At 39.0% G+C, this 20122-nt stretch overlaps 1 protein-coding gene and 1 long non-coding RNA gene across 2 annotated transcripts in view; one reads left to right on the top strand and one right to left on the bottom strand.

The window, feature by feature from the left end:
- Nucleotides 1–18291, top strand: part of atrn (attractin) — a 366964-nt gene extending 348673 nt beyond the window's left edge. The window contains exons 28-29 of the mRNA XM_041191464.1: nucleotides 1369–1483; nucleotides 10780–18291. Of these exons, the coding sequence (XP_041047398.1) occupies nucleotides 1369–1483; nucleotides 10780–10904 (240 nt within the window). The 3' untranslated portion in view covers nucleotides 10905–18291. The remainder of the gene's footprint in view (nucleotides 1–1368; nucleotides 1484–10779) is intronic.
- LOC121279917 overlaps nucleotides 1–20122 on the bottom strand; it is a 78702-nt gene that overhangs the window by 16252 nt on the left and 42328 nt on the right. The window lies entirely within an intron of this gene.

The raw sequence follows: 20122 nt of genomic DNA, 5'->3' as shown, positions 1-20122 counted from the left end.
ACCGGTCATCTCTCTCTCTCTCTGGGTCCTCTGTATGGCACCTGTCCTTGGGTTCCTTCCCGGGTGGTTTTCCTCTCTCTGGGCCTTCCCCAGTAGCTCCTCACCTTTGGCTCGGGACTCTCTCCTTGCACCATTTTTCCACACAGTTACATTGTTGTCAGGATGGATGAGCCCTTTAACTGCAAGAAGAGAAACCCAGAACATGGTATACACAGCCAGACAAGCTACCTGCACTGTAGATTGGCCAAAACTGGCAGGTTGCTGGGGATTGTAGTCCTTGGCCTCATTCTGAGAAACCTCCTGCCTTCTGCCTCAAGAGAAAGCTAAATCAGTTTCAAAACACCTTAAACTCAGGAAATGAGAAGGCCATTGCTTTTCTTTGGGGATTTGTATTCATAAAATACAATTAGAGTAACTGGTGATATTAAAGTTGAGTAAATATCTAACATACAGTACTGCAAACTATGAGTTGAGTCTTACAAATGACCTCCAAGCTCCTCAATTGAGAGAGAAGTTGGCTTAGGGTTCCTGCTTCTGATCACTATTAAGCAACTCCCAGTGAAAGTGTATGTGTCCTCCTTGAGGACAGAATCTGGCTCGTACGTGATGTTTCCTCAGTTAGATATCTTGCTGACAAGGTTCTAGAGGTTTACCAATGCCTGTAAAATTGAGATCCGGTAAGGAGTTGATTCCTTCAGAATGTCTAGGTGGGAGGAAAGATTACCATATTATAGTTAGTAGACATTAATATTCACTTCACCTCCTCCCATTCATTATTTCTTGTCTGCTGCATTAACTGCTGACTCTTTGCCACTGTGGGAGAAAATTAACGTGTCCCTATATATGTGCACATGCAACTTAATTTAGGAGCAGTACAAATTACTTAACATGGCGACTGCCAATCTGAACATCAGCCCTGCCAACCCATCTGTGCAAACCAAGCTACTGAGCCAAATTTACAGAAGGGGGCTTCAGTACTGACAAAATATTACATCCAAATTTTGCAAAACGAGGATGGTTTTTAGGTGGCCGGGCATGATTTAACTGTGAAGATTGCTTTGCAAGTTTTATTTACACATTTATGTGTACAATGTGTTTCATTAGTATTCACTGGGCTGCTGCCTTCACAAAATGAAGGGACCTAGTGTTCAAGAAAAAGCTAATAACAATAAATGGTGCTGAATGTAACTTTTTATTAGAAATATGATATAGTGCCAAAAACCTGCTTTTAAAAAAAAATGTTTTAGATCCGTATCTGGATATGTCAGTCACATAAAGATCAATTATTTCCAATCCAATTTATATCTGCTCCATCTTTAAAGTGCTCTTATACAATTACAAAATATTTTGTTTCTTCTTCTCTTGCAGAGTATCCCTAAGCCCATTGCATTAGAGCCGTGCTTTGGTAATAAAGCAGCTATCCTCTCAATATTTGTACGATTACCAAGAGGAGTGGGAGGAATACCACCACCAGGACAGTCAGGTCAGTGACAGTTCCTTGCCTAACTTACAATGAATGCTTAGTTCCTGGATTCTATGCCTTGCCAAACAGTTTGTATTTTTTTAAAAAAAAACATCCTTGCTCAGTGGAATGGAGGCCTAAGAAGACTTTTTAAGTAGTTGAGGGGATGGGAAGGGGCCATGTTCTTTTGCTGTTTAGTAACTTTCACACTCTGGAAGGACTAAGGATTTGTGATTACTTGATGAACTTGTGTAGAAGAGTGCATTTTTGTTAAGCAGAAGAAAAGGTTTGCTGTGTAGCCTCTGTTGTTTTCCCCTCTGAGGACTTTCTGACATTTGATACAAATATGCTCTTTGCTTCCAAATGGAATCCTGCTTTTAATTAAAGAACATCCTTTTCTTAAATGTTGCACAGTACATAGGAAGCTGTGTGCACAATTAAATCAAAATCCTGCATAGAACATAGAGAACAAGTTTAGAAGTTTACAGCATGGAAGGCGTTTGGTCCATTGTACCTCTACTGGCTCATCGCTGGAACATGAGCAAAGCAGGAGACCATTCAACCCCTCAAGCCTGTTCTATTATTCAGCTAGATCGTGGCTGAATTTACCTCAACTCTATTTTATCCACCTCTGATCCATATCCTTTGATACTCTTGCTTTTTAAAAAAAAACTTGTCAATCTCCATTTTGAAGAATCCAATTGTCCCAGCTTTTGAGGGGGAGAGTACCAGATTTCTTCCTTGTGGAAATAATGCTTACTGATTTCACTACCTTAAGACCAAGAGCAATTGAAAATTAACCTCAACCCTGATGTCCTTCAATATCCTTATATCTTCCTCCACTTCAAATATTTACAAATCTTTCCTCTAAAATTGTAGTGATTTCTGTTCCAGAGCCTTACATGCTCCAATATTCTTATCCTAACTTTATTGTTTAAGTTTTAGCCTTCTGTAGACCCCTATTTTAATTGCTTCATCAGTTGCCTAGGCCATAAGCTCTGGAGTTCCCTCTCTAAACCTCTGCCTTTCTCTCATCCTCTAAGTCACTTGATAAAACCTAACTCTCTAACAAAGCTTTTGGTGCCTGTCATAATGGCCCGGTGTCCTCTTTTTGTCTGTTAATGCACCTGTTGAGTACCTTGAAACATTTTGCTACATTATAAGTGCAATATAAATAAGTGCAGTTGTTTAGCTGTAATCTCTTAGTCCATGGAATTCTACACCTGTTACTTTATATTCATTCATTTTGCTTTATCATATTTTATTTTTGACCTTGCATCCTATTTAAAGATTTCCCGCTGTTAATCTCTTTGCTGATTTCTCCACCATGTTATTTTAGGGCCGATTCCTTTTCAAATCTCTGAACTTCGCTTTTCCTGTCTAGCATCCTTATGCCTAATCCAATATCCTTTTCTAGTCTTGATCCTGTTGTAGCCACCACTTCTCAATTGTTCTGCTCTGCTCTCCGTAACTTATTTACACTAATTAACTTCCTAGAAATAAATAAGGTCATAAGAAATAGGAGCAGGAATAGACATTTGAGCCCACTCCACCATTCAATAAGATCATGGCTATTCTGATCATGCCATCTTTCCACTTTTCTTCCTGCCCCTTATAACCCTGGACTCCCTTGTAGATGAAAAATGTGTCCAGCTCAGCCTTGAATATCCTCAATGACCCTATAATCCACTGCTGTCTCTGGAAGACAATACCACAAATGACCCTCCAAGAGAAAAAATCCTCCTCATCTCCATCTTAAATGGGAGAAGCCTTACTTGTAAACTGTGTGCCCCATCGCCCACCGCCCCAATACCCATCCCGCCCCCCCCCCCCACCACCCAGTTCTAGATTTCCCCACGAGGAAAAACATATTTTCAGCATCAGTCTTGCCGGGGGGAGGCGGTGGGACAGTGATATTGTCACTGGACTAGGGATCTGGGTTCAAATCCCACCACAGCAAATGGTGAAATTTGAATTCAGTAAAAATCTGGAATTAAGTCTGATGGTGATCATGAAATTACGATTGCTGTAAAAAAAAAAAATAAATCTGGAAGGAAAACTGCCGACATGTGACTCCAGACTTATAGCAATGTGGTTGACTTTTAAAAATGCTCTCTGAATGAGGGCAATTAGGTTTAGGCCTACAGCACAGAAAAAGACCGTTCGAGTCCGCGCCAATCAAACAAGTACCTAACTATTCTAATCCCATTTTCCAGCATTAAGCCTTGGCATTGCAAGTGCACATCCAAATACTTCTTAAATGTTATGAGGGTTTCTGCCTCTACTCAGGCAGTGAGTTCCAGATTCCGACCACCCTCTGGATGAAAAAATTCTTCCTCACATCCCCTCTAAACCTCCTGCACCTTACGTTAAATCTAATTAATAGGTTGATCCCTCCACCAAGAGGAAAAGTTCCTTCCTGTCTACCCTATCTATGCCCCTCATAATTTTATACACCTCAATCATGTCCCCCCTCAATCTCCTCTGCTCCAGGGAAAATAACTCCAGTCTATCCAATCTCTCCTCATAACTAAAACTCTCCAGCCCAGGCAACAACCTGGTAAATCTCCTCTGCAAACTCTCTAGTGCAATCGCATCCTTCCTATAATGCAGATTCCAGAACTGCACGCAATACTCTAGCTGTGGCCTAACCAGTGTTTTATACAGTTCCAGCATAAACTCCCTGCTCTCATATTCTATGCCTCTGCTAATATAGGCAAGTATCCCATATGCCTTCTTAACCACCTTATCTATCTGTCCCGCTAGCTTAAGGGACCGGTGGACATGCACGCTAAGGGCTCTCTGATCCTCGGTACTACCTAGGGTCCTACCATTCATTGCGTATTCCCGTGCCTTGTTTTTCCTGCCCAAGTGTGTCCCTGGCTTGGCCAGCATTTATTGCCCAACCCTAACTATCCTTAATTTGAATGGCTTGCTAGGCAATTTCAGAGAGCAGTTCAGAATTAACCTCTTGTGGTAATCACATAAGACCGTAAGACGTAGGAGCATAAGTAGTTCATTTGGACCATTGTGTCTGCTCCACCATTCATTCAGATCATGGCGGATCTGATAATCCTCAACTTCACTTTCCTGCCTTTTCCCCATAACCCTTGATTTCTTTACTGATTAAAAACCTGCCTATCTCAGCCTTGAATACTTAACGACCCAGCCTCTACAGTCCTCTATGGTAAAGAATTCCACAGATTAACTGCCCTCTGAGAGAAGAAGTTCCTCCACATCTGTCTTAAATGGGCTACCCCTCACTCTGAGATTATGGCTCACCCACAAGGGGAAGCAACCTCTCAGCATCTACCCTGTCAAGCCCCCTAAGAAGCTTATATTTTTCAATAAGGACCTCTCATTCTTCTAAACTCCAATGAGTACAGGCCCAGCTTCTCATAAGAAAATCCCTCCATACCTGGGATCAATCTAGTGAACCTTCTCTGGACTGCCTCCAATGCCAGTGTATCTTTCCTTATAAAAGGGACCAAACCTGTTCACAGTATTCTAGGTGTGGCCTAACTAGTGCCTTGTGTAGTTTTAGCAAGACTTCCCTATTTTTATACTCCATTCCCTTTGAAATAAAGGCCAACATTCCATTTGCCTTCCCTATTACCTGCTGAACTTGTATGTTAGTTTTTTGGGATTCATGCACAAGGACTCCTAAATCCCTCTGTGCTGCAGCCTTCTGCAGTCTTTCTCCATTTAAGTAATATTCAGCTCCTCTATTCTTCCTGCCAAAGTGCATAACCTCAAACTTTCCCACATTATATTTCAACTGCCAAGTTTTTTGCTCACTTACTTAACCTGCCTATATCCCTCTGTAGACTCTCTGTGTCATCCTCACCACTTGCCTTCCCGCCTATTTTTGTGTCAACCACAAACTTAGTACGTTAATTTCTCTCATCCAAGCCGTTAATATATGTTGTAAATAATTGTGGCCCCAGCCCTGTGGCACTCCACTAGTTACAGGTTGCCATCCTGAAAATGCCCCACGCATCCCAACTCTCTGCCACCTATTAGTTAGCCAGTCCTCTATCCATGCTAATATATTCCCCCAACACCATAGGCTCTTATCTTACTAAGTAGCCTTATGTGTACTACCTTATCAAACGCCTTTTGGAAATCCAAATATATTACATCTACTGGTTCCCTTGTAACTATCCTGCTTGTTACCTCCTCAAAGAATTCTAATTAATTTGTCAAGCCTTCATGAAGCCATGTTGACTCTGCTTAACTATATTATGCATTTCTAAATGTTCTGCTATTACATCCTTTATATTAGACTCTAACATTTTCCCAATGACAGATGTTAAGCTAACTGGCCGAGAGTTACCTGTTTTTTGTCTCCCTCCCTTTTTGAATAAGGGTGTTACATTGGCAGTTTTCCAATCCTCTGGGAGTTTTCCAGAATCTAAGGATTCTTAGAAGATTACTACCAGTGCATCCACTATCTCTGCAGCTATTTCCTTTAATATCCTAGGATGCAACTCATCGGGTCCAGGTGACTTATCAGCCTTTAGCCCCATTAGTTTCCCTAGTACTTTTTCTCTAGTGATATTTATTGTATTTATTTCCATCCCCCGCCCTTTTGCACCATGACTATTTAGTATTTTTGGTATGCTATTAGTGTCTCTTGCCGTGAAAACTGATGCAAAGTATTTATTCAACTCCTCTGCCATTTCCTGGTTCCCCATTATTAGTTCCCCAGCCTCATTCTCTCAGAGGCCTATGTTCACTTTGGCCTCTCTCTTCCTTTTTATATATTTAAAGAAGCTCTTAATGTCCCTTTTTATATTACTTGATAGTTTATCCTCAAAGTTTATTTTCTCCATCTTTATTTTTTTTTTGCATGTAGGCCAGATCAAGTAAGGACAGCAGATTTCCTTCCCTGTGATACAGATGGATTTTTATAACAATTGACAACAGTTTCATGATCACTATTACTAGCTTTTAATTCCAGATTTTAGTAATTGAACTGAATTTAAATTCTACCAAGTGCCATAGTGTGATTTGAACCCATGTCCCCTGAATTACGAGTCCAATGATATTACCACTGCCCCACCATCTCTCCTTACAATCTTCAAAAATTGTGTAAAGCTTATATCAAACATATTGATAGAGGAAGCAATACTGCATGCATTTTTAAAAGCATTCCACATTTTACATACATTGTCTTATTCCAGTCTATTTTGAGATACAGTAAATCACCCAAAGGTATTACCCTCTTTTTATACAATCCTAAATTATTTGCAGATTTCTCCCTCTATTTCATCTCCACTGTTTAGTGATACGAGATACACAATAAATTTTGTATCATTTATTGACTCTGCATATGGATTCTGTCTTGACATAATTACCTTGTGTATCCTTCTGTCCTGGTGTTGGGACCCGTATACTTTACTAAAACTACCAGCCCACCTTCTCCCATTTTCCTTTCCTTCCCATCTCCTGAAATTATTAAATTCTGTAGTCTGTCCAAATTTAAACTATGTCTCCATTATAGAACTCTCAGCTTTGTTTTGGATGCTTTGTATTTTCACATGCAAGTTGATCCAAGTATTTGGAACTAACTTTGAAGCTAGCTGGTCAAGCCGAGAAGGATTTTTTTTTAACATAAAGCCAATGATCTTATACGCTTTTTATTAAGAGACATTGTGTACAAAAGAAGGAAATTATAAAATTCTGGTTAAGCCTCAGCTGGAGTATTGTGTTCTGTTCTTGGCACTGCACTTTAATGAGGATGTCAAAGTCTTAAGAGAGGGTGAAAAAGGGATCGATTAGAATGATCCCATGGATGAAGGACTTTGTCTCTGTGGAGAAGGATCTCCTTAAAGTAAAGAAGGTTTAAGATGAGATTTGATTGAAGTGTTCAAAACCTTAAATGGTTTTGATAGAGTAAATAAGGAGAAACTGTTCCCAGTGACAGAGGGGTCAGTAACCAGAGGAAACAAATTTAAAGTGATTAGAAAAAGATCCAGAGGTGACATGAGACAACTTTGTTTTTTTTACACAGTAAGTTGTTGGAATTTGGAATGCACTGCCTGAAGGGGCAGATTCAATAGTATGTTCCTAAAGGGAATTGGATAAATGAAGAGAAAATATACCATTCTATGGGATGAGAGCGAGTGGGTGGGACTAATTGGATAGCTCTGCCAAAGATCTAGCACACGGATGAATAGTCTCCTTCTGTGCTATAACATTCTATTATTCATTCTTCCCATTTTCCAGGTTTTATTAATTTTTGATAGCCCTTTCAAAAATGGTATTTATACCTCTCTATTAATTTTCCTTCCCAAATCAAGTCATTTCCTCTGGCATGCAGGCATTTTTCCCGCCAAAATGAGCCGGAATGATTTTATCATGAGCCTATTACAAACCCAGCAGAGGTTATTTTAAAAATTCAAATACTAAATTCATTTTTCTAAAAAAAAAGGTTTAGGCTTTATAAAGATTTTAATCCTATTTGCTCATTTTCAAATCATAGAAATTTTAGTACAGAAATAGGTCATTTGGCCCACTGTGCCTGTATCTTTGATCCTCTCTTGAATTTTCATTCCATTACCTTGTCCCACTCCTCATTAGAACCATAGAAAAGTTACAGCGTTCGGTCTATCTTGTCCATGCCAGCCCGTGGACACCCAGATGCCCTTTCTAATCCACCTTCCTGCACCCGGCCCATAGCCCTGCAGCTTACAGCACTTAAGGTGCAGATCCAGGTACTTTTAAAAGAGTTTAGAGTTTCTGCCTCTACCACCAACTTGGGCAGCGAATTCTGGACACCCACTACCCTCTACATAAAAAAGTTCTTCCTCATGTGCCCCTACACCTTCTGCCACTTATCTTGAATCTATGTCCCCTGGTTCTAGAATTCTTCACCATGGGAAACAATTTTATTCTGTCCACTCTATCTATTCCCCTCATAATTTTGTACACCTCAATCAAGTCACCTCTCAGCCTTCTTTATTCTAAGGAAAATAACCCCAACCTATCCAATCTCTCCTTGTAGCTACACTTTTCTAACCCAGGCAACATTCTTGTAAACCTCCTCTGCACTCTCTCCAGAGCTATTACGTCCTTCCTGTAATGTGATGACCAGAACTGCACACAATACTCCAGTTGTGGCCTCATCAGTATTTTATAAAATTCCAACAATATATCCTTACTTTTATATTCGATACCTCTGCCATTGAAGGAGAGCATTCCTTATGCCTTCTTTACAACCTTGTCTACTTGAACTGCTGCTTTCAGGCACCTGTGTACTTGTATGCCAAGATCTCTCACTTCATCTACCCCTCTTAGTATATTCCCATTTATTGTGTAATCCCTGTAAGTGTTTGACCTCCCTAAATGTATGACCTCACACTTCTCTATGTTAAAAACCATCTGCCACTTTACCGCCCACTCCACCAACCCATCTATATCGTTTTGGAGATTTTAGCTATCCACTACACTATCCACTACTCGACCAATCTTTGTGTCATCTGCAAATTTCCCAATCGTGCCCCCCACGTTCACATCCAAATCATTAATATATAACACAAACAGCAAGGGTCCCAACACCGAACCCTGTGGAACACCACTTGAGATAACTTTCCATTCGCAAGGGCATCCATCAACCATTACCCTTTGTTTCCTGTTACAAAGCCAACCTTTTATCCGGTTTGTCACATTACCCTGAATCCCATGGGCTTTTACTTTCCTGACCAATCTGCCATGTGGGACCTTGTCAAATGCCTTGCCCAAATCCATGTACACAACATCCATCCACTGCACTACCTTCATCAACCCTTCTTGTCACTTCCTCAAAGAATTCAATCAAATTTGTGAGGCAAGACCTTCCTTTAACAAATCCATGCTGACCATCCCTGACTAGTCCATGCCTTTCCACATGACAGTTAATCCTATCTCTCAGGATTGATTCTACTAATTTACTCACTACCGATGTAAGACTAACTGGCCTATAATTGTTTGGCATTTCCTTTGATCCCTTTTTAAACAATGGAACTACGTTTGCATTTCTGCAGTCCTCCGGTACCTCCCCTGTATCTAGTGAAGATTGGAAAATCATCCTCAGAGCATCTGCTATCTCCTCCCTGACTTCCTTCAGCAGCCTCAGAAACAATCCATCTTGCCCTGGTGACGTATCAACTCTCAAGGATTTCAACCCTTCGAGTACTTCCTCTCTCTTTATGACTATCCCGTCCAATATTTCGCAGTGTTCCTCCTGGACTACTATATCTACATCCTCCCTTTCCTTTGTAAACACGGAGACAAAATATTCATTCAAAACCCTTCCCACAGCCTCTGCATCTACACGCAAGTTTCCATCTTCATCTCTGATAGGCCCCACTTTTTCCTTAACTAACCTTTTAGCATTAATGTATTGGTCGAACATCTTTGGGTTATCTTTAACTTTACTTGCTAATCTTTTTTCATGCCCTCTCTTTGATTTCCTTATTTCCTTTTCTACTTCGTCCCTGCACTTCCTACATTCCTATATTCGTCTAGGCTATCTGCTGTGGTTAGTTCTTTGTGCCTATTGTACGCTTTCTTTTTCTGTTTGATCTTCCCCTGTATTCCTCTAGACAGCCAGGAGGGGTCTAGATTTGGCAGTACCACTCTTATTTTTGTCGGGGACGTGTGTACTTTGTACAATTAGGATCTCGCTTTTTAGTGCTTCCCACTGGTTTTCCACTGTTTTGTCCTCCAGCAGTGCTGTCCAGTCCACCTCAGCCAAGTCCCTTCTCATTTCTGCAAAATTTGCTTTCCCCCAGTTCAAGACTTTTACTCCTGCCTTATCTCTGTCCTTTTCCATGGTAATGCTAAATCTAACTGAATTGTGATCACTGTCCCCGATATGGTTGCCAACTGTCACTCCACCCACTTGCCTTTCTTCATTCCCTTCAACACCTTCCTTTTACCTAATGTTTAAATGTTATGAGTGACTGAAAAGCTACTCATGATAATGCATTCTGTGCCCTATTACTCTTTGTTTGAAAAATTTCTTCTTTACAAGGATCTTTCCTGGGTTGGAGTGATAAATCTGCCACAAGGTATTGAGGGTAGGCTGCTGATGTCCCTCAATTTATCTGCCACAGGAATGTGAAGGTGGCACCCACTTTCTTCCCCTCCAGATTCTATCCTATGAATGATCCCCTTCTCACACCGCACCCTCTACTGACGGTACCACGTGTGGAAATTCTCACATGTCTGCGTCTCACATGACTTCCCGCCAGCCACATCGTGTTAATTTGTCAATAGCCATGTCATAGCTTTTCTTGTACTAAATTTTCTTTGTTTTGTTCTTTCACTAGGTCTTGCTGTAGCCAGCGCATTAGTTGACATTTCCCAACAAAAATCAATGGATCACAAAGAAAAGTCTGGAGCCGTGCGGAATAGGAAACACCTTCCTCCTGCACAGCCGGCCACCTGCATTTGACACTTCAAAGCCTCATTTTGTCGATCTCTGAAGGATTTTTAAAAAAAACTTAGCTTGCGGTGCCGGTCCACTTCCGTTCCGATATGTGGCCAAAAGGGACTAAAATCATTTTGAGAAACACATATCTCCATCTACCCCTCTTCTGTGCATGTGTGATATTTGCTCGCTGAAGATTATGTGCTAGTGTCTATATTTCCAAGACAGAGTTTCTCATCCTGCCACATTACTTTTTGTTTTTTTTGCACTCACTTAGTGAAATCCTGTTAAGATCACATTGCCTGGAGAAAGAGGAAATGATGATCTAAAGCAATATCTATTTTTTAAACATTTTTATTCATCCCTAGGAACTTTAGGCGAGGGAAGGCCAGAGAAGACTTTATAAACTTCATGATGTATAAAAAAAAAAGGCGAGATTAAAATATTACATGCTTTTGACCATTGTAACAGATTACAGCTCTATTGTTAGGAAGGGGGAAGTAAGTACTGTCTGTCTCAAGTCACCAGGGATGCCAGCTCTGTTGACTTGTTTCAGAATGATCACAGATCATATCTACACAGGGACACTGATAACATACCTCAGCTTGTATATATAGTCATTTAGAATTGCTGCATCTCAATTTTAATAACATCCAGGAGCCTTCCAAGAACACTACAGAACAAAAACTATTCTTGAATTAAACTACCTGATTTTTATTCTTTTTTCTGTAGTTCTGTCTAGGTGAGCAGATAGCCATGTGCTTATTCAATCCATGGGAAATTTGGTAAGAAACGCTAAATTGAAAGAAAAGTGATTTGCATCATTTTTATTAAGGGAAACTTGGTCATGAATTTTGTATCTACGCCCTAAACAATGAAAGTTAGTAAGAACCTCGTAGCAATAGAAATGGTCTGTTTATATTTGATGCTTGATCTTTGTGAAGCTGCCTTGCTCAAACATAAAGGAATAGTTCACCTATGAAAGTGGTTTGCATGTCTCGTGCAGCTTGATCAACAATAAATCTTGATCAAATTCTACATATAAGCTTTTATGAGGAACAGAAATAAGACATTATTGTCAGCAGTAATTATCGACTTTCCATGATAACTTGGTGGACTGGCCACTGTGATTTGAGTGCTCTGTACTATACATCATGTCTTTAACACTTTCTGCTAGCCACTGGTGAAAGCGTGTTGAACAGAATGTTGTTCTCTACTTTTCTGTTGCGAACACTTCCTTTTATGGATGTGAAAAACAAGCTTCCACACCTTTCTGTTTTACAGGAAGCCTTGATGCACAAACTATGATGGTCTTATGACCTGAAAGCTGGTTAAGCCATTGATGTTGTCGGTTTCTCTCTATTGAACTACTTAAACAGTTTTGCTGAGCCAATAATGTTGTAATTACAGATTTAAAACTGGAAATAATGGAGATTTGAATTAAAAATTAAGAATGCTGGAAACACAACAGGCCAGTCAACATCTGTGGGGAAAACAGATCAATGTTTCGAGCGTGGTTCTCGTGTAAAACTGAACATTACTTCAACTTGATCAGTATTTTAAAAAGAATGATCAAAAATTAATGTTTTAGATGGAAGTATTCATCAAAAATAGCTCTGACATTGAATTACACCAAAAATGTTAATCTTTAATTTATTTTTAAAATGTTGAAATGCCTGCAGTGTGATTCCAACAATTCTTGATATTGTAAAAGAAATTTTATTTCAGAATTTACAGCATTCTCAGCTATCTCCGAATCACTCCTCTTTTGTTATTCCTGCTGAACTGTATCACAAATGACTAACCTAAAAACCAGCATTAGTGCGCGTTCAAATTTAATTCAATTATTCCAAAACTCAGAATTATCAGAAATTTAAACTGATCTTGATTTAATTCATGGCATTCGAGCGACCCAGAAATATAACTAACTGATACTGATCACTAACTTACACTGTTACAGGGAGGGACAGAGACTTAATTTAAAAGTAAGGGCTCTCAGGACTTACCTATATTTGTTTTACTATTTTTAGTAAGGCTCAGACCCTTCTAGATTATTAATTGTATCAATATTAATTGTAATGGTTCATGATTGTCACAAATGGTGCAAGAAAGTTGACTGATTCCAAATTGTTTACTTAAAGTGTTTTGAGCTTTTTCCAGCAGTGTTAACAGCACACTGTACTGGCACCATTCAACTCGGTCATTCAACCCAGGGCACCTGTCAAGGTCAGAAGTCAGTGCCCAAACCATGCACTCCAAGAATACATGTACATTATAGAAAACTTGAATATTTGGCACTGGGGAAACCAGTTTGTCATTTGACTTTTGTTCCTATTTATTCTCATTGGGATGAGAACAAGACAGTTTGGGGTACTACAACTCTTTAACTGACCAAGTCATATTGTGCTTGTAGTAATCCTCGAGTAATCCAGAGTAAATTGTTATTATCTTTCAGAAAGCCACACTACGACTATAATATGTTGTAGATACATAATGGCTGTCAAAATTGATGGCTTTCAAGCATAATGAGTAAAAACATAATTTGGAATCTAAATGCTTCCCTAGAATTCAATGTAATAAATTGAGAAAAATAGACGCCAACAAATTCTGAGCTCCTGGTCTGTTTGTCAAAAGGACCTTTTATATTCACAGTAATTAGATTAGCTGGTCAGGTGGTACACCCCTGTGGCTTTTTATTGTTTGGAGGCGGTATTACTTTTACACTCACTAGATTTTAAATTTTGGGGGCGTTTTTACATTAAAGCTTAGAAAGTGAATATGCTGACATCATTGACATTCATAGATAGCCAAGCTTTGGACTGGAAGGAAAGTCAGAAAGGCATCTTCTAAACTGAAACAGAAACATACACACATGGAGAGGCTTTTGTTCAAACCATTTGTTCTCTAATGCAAATTTTATCAGGGAATCGAAGCTAGTTGAAGAATTTATCTTTTATCAAGAAGCAGAAACAGTCAACCTATTTTTCTTTCCTCTTCATAAGATTGTAATTTAAAAGATAATTTATGATTGGTGCAGCTCTCGTCTCCCTTTGCTATTCACCTTTATATTTCCCTCACAAAATAATTTATTTTGTCTTGCCATCAGTGAAGAGGAGGGGCAAGTAGCCACTGACTGGTCAAGCCAGTTCACAAAGCTCCTATTTTCTTTTGCCTTAAAGTAAAGCAAGAACATTAACAATTCTCCTTTTGTCTTCCTCCCTGTGAACAATTCTGTTCATTACTATTGTACAGATGGGACTGGGAACCATACCTGCCCACTTGGATCATGAGTGCAAAATTGAGATAGGACTTTTTTAAAATTATTCTTTCATGGATGTGGGCGTTGCTGGCAAGACCAGCATTTGTTGCTCATCCCTAATTGCCCTCAAGAAATATAGCATAGGTATAGCACTTTCTTGTGTTTATAATGAGGGTGAATTATTTTCTCCTCAATCATGCATGCTTTGAATCATGTAGAACTTGCAAATGCTAGCAGCTGGAATAACGAAGAAGGGATTAAATTTAGTCCTCTGATGGTCTCTTATCAACTATGTCTATGGGGAATCAGCCTGCATTCCTTAATGCTATGCTACGAGGGCCTCTTATCCCCCATTAACACTTATATTTCTTCATCCAAACGTTCCTTTACCTCAGTGACATGAGCCTGCATGGCAGTGATATTGTTCTTTAATGCCCCTCTGCAGGCACTTTTGGTTCAGCTGGTTATGTTAAGCTGAAACCTTGGTTGCATTGTAACTCTAACCAACGTATATAGAAGAGGAAACAGCGCCTTCCTGTTCAGATCTGAAATTTAGTCTGCTTTTACAGTTTCCAGGTGAAATGAATGAAGGCTTTTTCAAATAAATCAGTGTTCCCACTGATGCTCAACCCTACTTCCTTAGATGCTAGAGTTCAATTTCCTCAAACAGTGAAAAAAAACTATTCTTTAATGTCCAAATGTCTAGAAGCAATGATTCAGAAAAGGTGAGCAGCTATTAAGGAGGGAGAAAATTGTAAATATTCCACTTTTCTAAATAATACATTCAGGCCCTGACTGTCCGCTCAGCAGAGAGCTCTCTTGGTGAACTGGCCAACATTCCTCTCCCCACCAGTTCCATCAGATATAAATTAACAGGTTGACCTTTCAGTCATTAGTTGTTTATGGAATCTTGTATGTGCAAATTAGCTGCTGTATATCCCTACATTAATTGCAATTCAACAGCAACTCATTGATTGTAAAGTACTTTGGAATGTCTTGAGGATGTAATGAGGTGCTACGCAAATACAATTTTTTTTCTAGTAAATATATTAGGCGTGGAGGAGTTCAACACAATAGAATCTCCCAAAGCTTCTGGCTGGAGAAGGAGAGAGAAGAAACTATGACTTATTGCTGTTAGCCAGCTTTAAGGTAGACTTGATGCATTTACCCATCCATCGCAAGTGGCAGTTTCTTTCTTTTCCTTCAGCATTTGAACCTTTAAGGCCTTCAGTGGCCTCTCCTACCCTAGAGATTTGTCCCTTGCCCATGCTAACATTTTATCAATTCTAATTTATTTCTTAAAATTCAAGTACTTTTTAAATATTCAACTAATCAGAAAGTTGTTTTATCCAATATTGTTGGGCTTCTGTTAGAGATTAGGTAGGGCCAATATTTGACCTAACTGGCTGTTGCAAGTAGCTGAAATTAGCCACAATGTAAGTTTGCAAGACAGAATGACTTTGTGAACCTCACTTTTTGGCTGTACTTCAAAACCTTTTGATGGACAACTCGGCTGCTGATGTTATTTTTCCTTTCTTCTCTTCCTCCTCCAAGCCCCCGCATACACAACCAATGAGACTTGTTTTCATTTAACACCTGGTCTATTGACAATAGGATTGTTTTATCCCTTCAGGACCTGACCTCAACACTTCGACGGTTATATTCTGTGTAGGCCAATAAAAGTGACATGTTACCTTGAATTAGTTGGCGTTTTCCATTTGGGGTTAGTGGTTAACCCAGGTTTTAACAGAATTTTCTAGAAAAGATAATCAACCTATTCAACTTCCTATCTCACTTGTTACTTATATGTATATATAAAATAAGCAAAAGTTATGCCATTACCAAATGGTTTGTAGCTTCAAAAGCACTATTAAACATTTCATAAAATTTTATATGAAGAATGCACTGTGCAACTTGTTTCTCTTTAGAACAAGTGTCACATTTTGCCCTTCCAGTTAGTCACTTTTGCATCCTGTTCCAGTTTCAGAAGGGGAGAGGGTTTGATTTTGCTGCACCCCTTTCTAAACAAAACCCACAGGTCACCTTCAAAGCAAGAGTTGAGAATTGTAATTGTTAGTCGAGTAGAGTATTCCATCAGATATTTTTTAAAATGCATTGCAGAGAGAGATTGTTAAAGTTAAAAATGTAAATACTTTAATCTCCTTGGGAGCCCGGTCTTCGCTAACAAATTTTAAATATTCTAATTAGCTGTAGCAATCAAATAAATCAGAGAAGATTTTTTTAATTGCTAACTTGGATCGAACCTTGAAATCAGAGCATTGAAGAGTTGCAGACACAGAACTTTGAACTATTAATTTTTTTGTGTGTGTTTTGTTTTTTGTGTGCAAACTATTTTGGGAGTCAGTAAGTTCTACTTTAGAAAAACTTTTTTAACACACAAAGAAGAACACGCAGCCTGTTGTGTATTGTAAAGTGTTTTAAACAGCAAATGTTTGAGGTGAAAATGTTTATGTTGCCAGGTGCATTGTTTGCATAATGTGTAGAAGCAGTGATTTCTCTTTTCTACTGAGAGGGCTGCTATAGAAAATTCTGCAGGGATAATAGTTTCCTGTAGTTATATGATGTGACATAGGTGATTGCACGGCTGAGAAGTTAGTAACTATTTTAATAACTGATATGGAAGTCTAGCACCTTGCTGTAACACATCATAAATATACAGCAGGTTCATCATGTGAGTAGAGAAAAGACGAATTAGGGGTTCTGAAAAAGACGTAACATGCCTTTGTTTCCAGATGCTGATGGGCTTGCTGAGTAGTTCCATCATCATCTGTTTTTGTTTCAGATTTTCATCATATGCTGTTTGTAATGCTCCCACACAAAAATCGCCCTCATCTTCATCTGATTGTTGAACAGGATAGCCCCACTTGAAGGTAGACTTAAATTAACGTGAGATGCAGTAAAGGAAAACCTAGCGATGTGATTAAATTCTAGTGATAGCACTGCAAAGAGACTGAAAGATAACTTTCTATGAACACTGCATTTTACTGAAGTGCCCACACAATCCCACCTTATGTGCACAACTGAAAATGTGCATGCAATGTCTTTTGGATGATAGCTATCTTCATTTTATACAATCACTGAGTTTAGTCAAATGGCTGTTTGTTGGGGGGGTGGGGGAGGAAAAACATTCTGGACCCCACCTCAACTTGTGCATTTAATTGGTCTGGTAATCTTTTTATAAAAAAGTGATTAATCAGTACAAATGTTGGGCCTGTCCTTGAACTACTATCTTGGGAAACCCAGAAAGAGGAGAATTCAATGATGAAAAAAAAAGCTTTCTTTTTTGGAAAAGGAGTGGGGTATTTTGGAAAATTATTGGCATAGCTTTCCAATCCTTTCTAAGATGTACTGCATTGCAAAAAAACAAAGGAAATAAGTAAGTCACTGGCATCTTAAGGATCAAGGTGACTTAATCTTCCAGAATCCCAAAATGGAATTGGATTTTACCATTGTTTTAAGGATTACATTCCACAATTGTGTCCTGTTTTAGGGTAAAGCTGGACTTATGTACATGGGGCCTGCTAGTCCAGTGATGATGGCAAAGATGCTAAATCCTTCCCAATTGCTGCTCTCCAGAAGAGTCCCGCGCTCCCATCTCTTAATACGCCCTATCTTAACAGATGCGTACAGCAGAAAACTTGTACTTGAAACCTTGGGACCAGCTGCTCACTAGTCTTTTCCTGATGTATCATTTCCTTGATCCCTGAATGTGTGTTGATCCTGAACCGTGAGCTGTGAAAACGCACAACAAGGCATCATATAAGCCAATGGCTGATTTTTCTGTAAAGTCTTCACCTACTGCTTCCAGAATGTTCTTCCTGTATTCTTACTTCCATGTGCATAAAATTAGTAGTTTGTTAATATGTATAATTTAGCATCGATTGCACTGGTATGTAAATATTGAGTAAGTATTGTAAACCGTTTCACTGCGAGGGGGAGTGTTGAGGGGGTAACATTTAGGATTGCACTTTTTCGTATAATTTTTGTATTGTAAAATAACAGCTAATTTAATGGTTGAAATTTGAATTGAAATGAAAATAATGGAGGACTTCAAAATGGGGGAAAAGGCCTGTAATACACATGTAAATAAAGGATGAAATTTCACTGAAATAAAACTAGTTCCAATTGTGATACTGTGAATATGAAGGTGATTTCCTATATTACAACAGTGACTACCTGTCAGATTTTTTTTATCTGTGCAGCACTTCGGGCCATCCTGAGGTTGTAAAAAGCTCTTCATAAATGCAAGTCCGTTCTTTGTTGTGCATTGCCGCAAAGGCTAGTGTTTTTTACTGTGCTTTAGCTGTCACAAGCCCTTTCTAGTTTATAGACTCATGGAAGGAGGTAATTGGCAGCAACATACCTCTTGTTGCACCCTTAGCAAATTCACTTCAGCTTTAATTTTAAACTAATTTTAAACATACTTCTTGTATGTCTTAAGACAATGCTTCAGAGGAGGTCAAGATCAGGTTAGCATGGGATTGCTACCATGGTTGAGCAGCACTCCCGATAATCAATATATTGTAGACAATAAATAAAAACTTGAGCCTCGTGCTGGAGAGATTTAGAGTTGTACTGTACATGAATCAGGAGAGATGGGCAGGTTACAAAATCTGAGCAGAAACACGAGTGCCATGCGAAATGCCAGGCAATAACAGCAAGTAGCTGGTGCTGTCAAATTACAATAGTGAAATGCTCTTCAGAGAACATGGTGACAGTGTCTCCATAGTACAAAGTTAGGGATAATCTCAGTATTCCGTTAAAGTGATTATCCTCATCTCCATGAGGAGATGGAACACACTGCCTGAAAGCATAGTGAGAGCAAATGGGAACTTTCAAAATGGGAATTTAATTTATTGTTGAAAGGGGAAAAATGCAGGGCTATGGGCAAGGAGTGGGAGAAATTGGATAGTGATCTATGGGAAATTATGGTGTTGACTTTGGTGTCAAGCCCTAGTTCAATTTGAGTTCCTTTCCCATTTATAATTTTACTCCAGGCTTTGAATGTATTCATTACTGGTTAAGATGCCAAGTAAAGAAAATCTTTGCCTGCAATGTTGCAGTTTAGCTTCTTAGCCAAGTGCTGCCCTTTTAACTATCTGGATGCAAAGCTGGACTGGCTGATTGCCACTGTGCTTTCTTAGAATCCTAAAATAGAACTTCACAAGACTCGGTTTTAAGTTTCATATTCTATCTGTTGATTGGGCCAACATGGTCAGCTTGGAGAGGCAGTGGCTAACCGTAAAGACTGGCCCTGGGTCTGTTAGACACTGGCAATGGCTGTTTCCAATAATTTCATTGCCTCTGCAACTGAAGTTGGAATTATACTGAGGTTAGGAGCCTGCCAGCTGTCCATACACAATATATCACCCTGTTGAAATAACCTCAAAGAGAAGGAAAGTGGTTAGGTGAAATCATAGAGACTTTAAAACATTACCTGAAACCCTTTTAGAGAAATGGAGGGGGCATAACGACAGAATGTCATGAGATGAGAATAGTGAAGCAACAGAGCAGTGGACTGAATTTGTAGAAAAACTATCCTTTTCACCATAAATAAGAACAAACTTTTAAGGGCAGTATATTATTAATTATCCCTATTACTAGTTCTAACCTTGACCAGAGACAACTACCAAAACTAGTACTAAGATTATGAAACACTATCTAATTACCAAACAACAGCAAGCTCTAAACAATATTCACACAAAAACATTCGTTCGAGCTTGAGAATGTTTACTTAAGTAATTATTCCTTATCTTCACCCTTCCTGATGATTGCCTCTCCTTTTCATAGTTTTTTGAGACTTAGTTGACTCCCGTAAAACACCATTATTAATTTTTGTTGCAGTGTTCAATGCCATGATCTATCTTGTTTTCCTTAGCAGCAGATAAGACAACTTGGTTAATTTACAGAGTACGTTTTCCATTAGCCCAAAAGTTTGTGACATTTAAATGACCCAAAATAA

This window comes from Carcharodon carcharias, chromosome 1 (genome assembly GCF_017639515.1).
Source record: "Carcharodon carcharias isolate sCarCar2 chromosome 1, sCarCar2.pri, whole genome shotgun sequence".
NCBI lineage: Eukaryota > Metazoa > Chordata > Chondrichthyes > Lamniformes > Lamnidae > Carcharodon > Carcharodon carcharias.
This window is presented reverse-complemented; position numbering and strand designations above follow the sequence as displayed.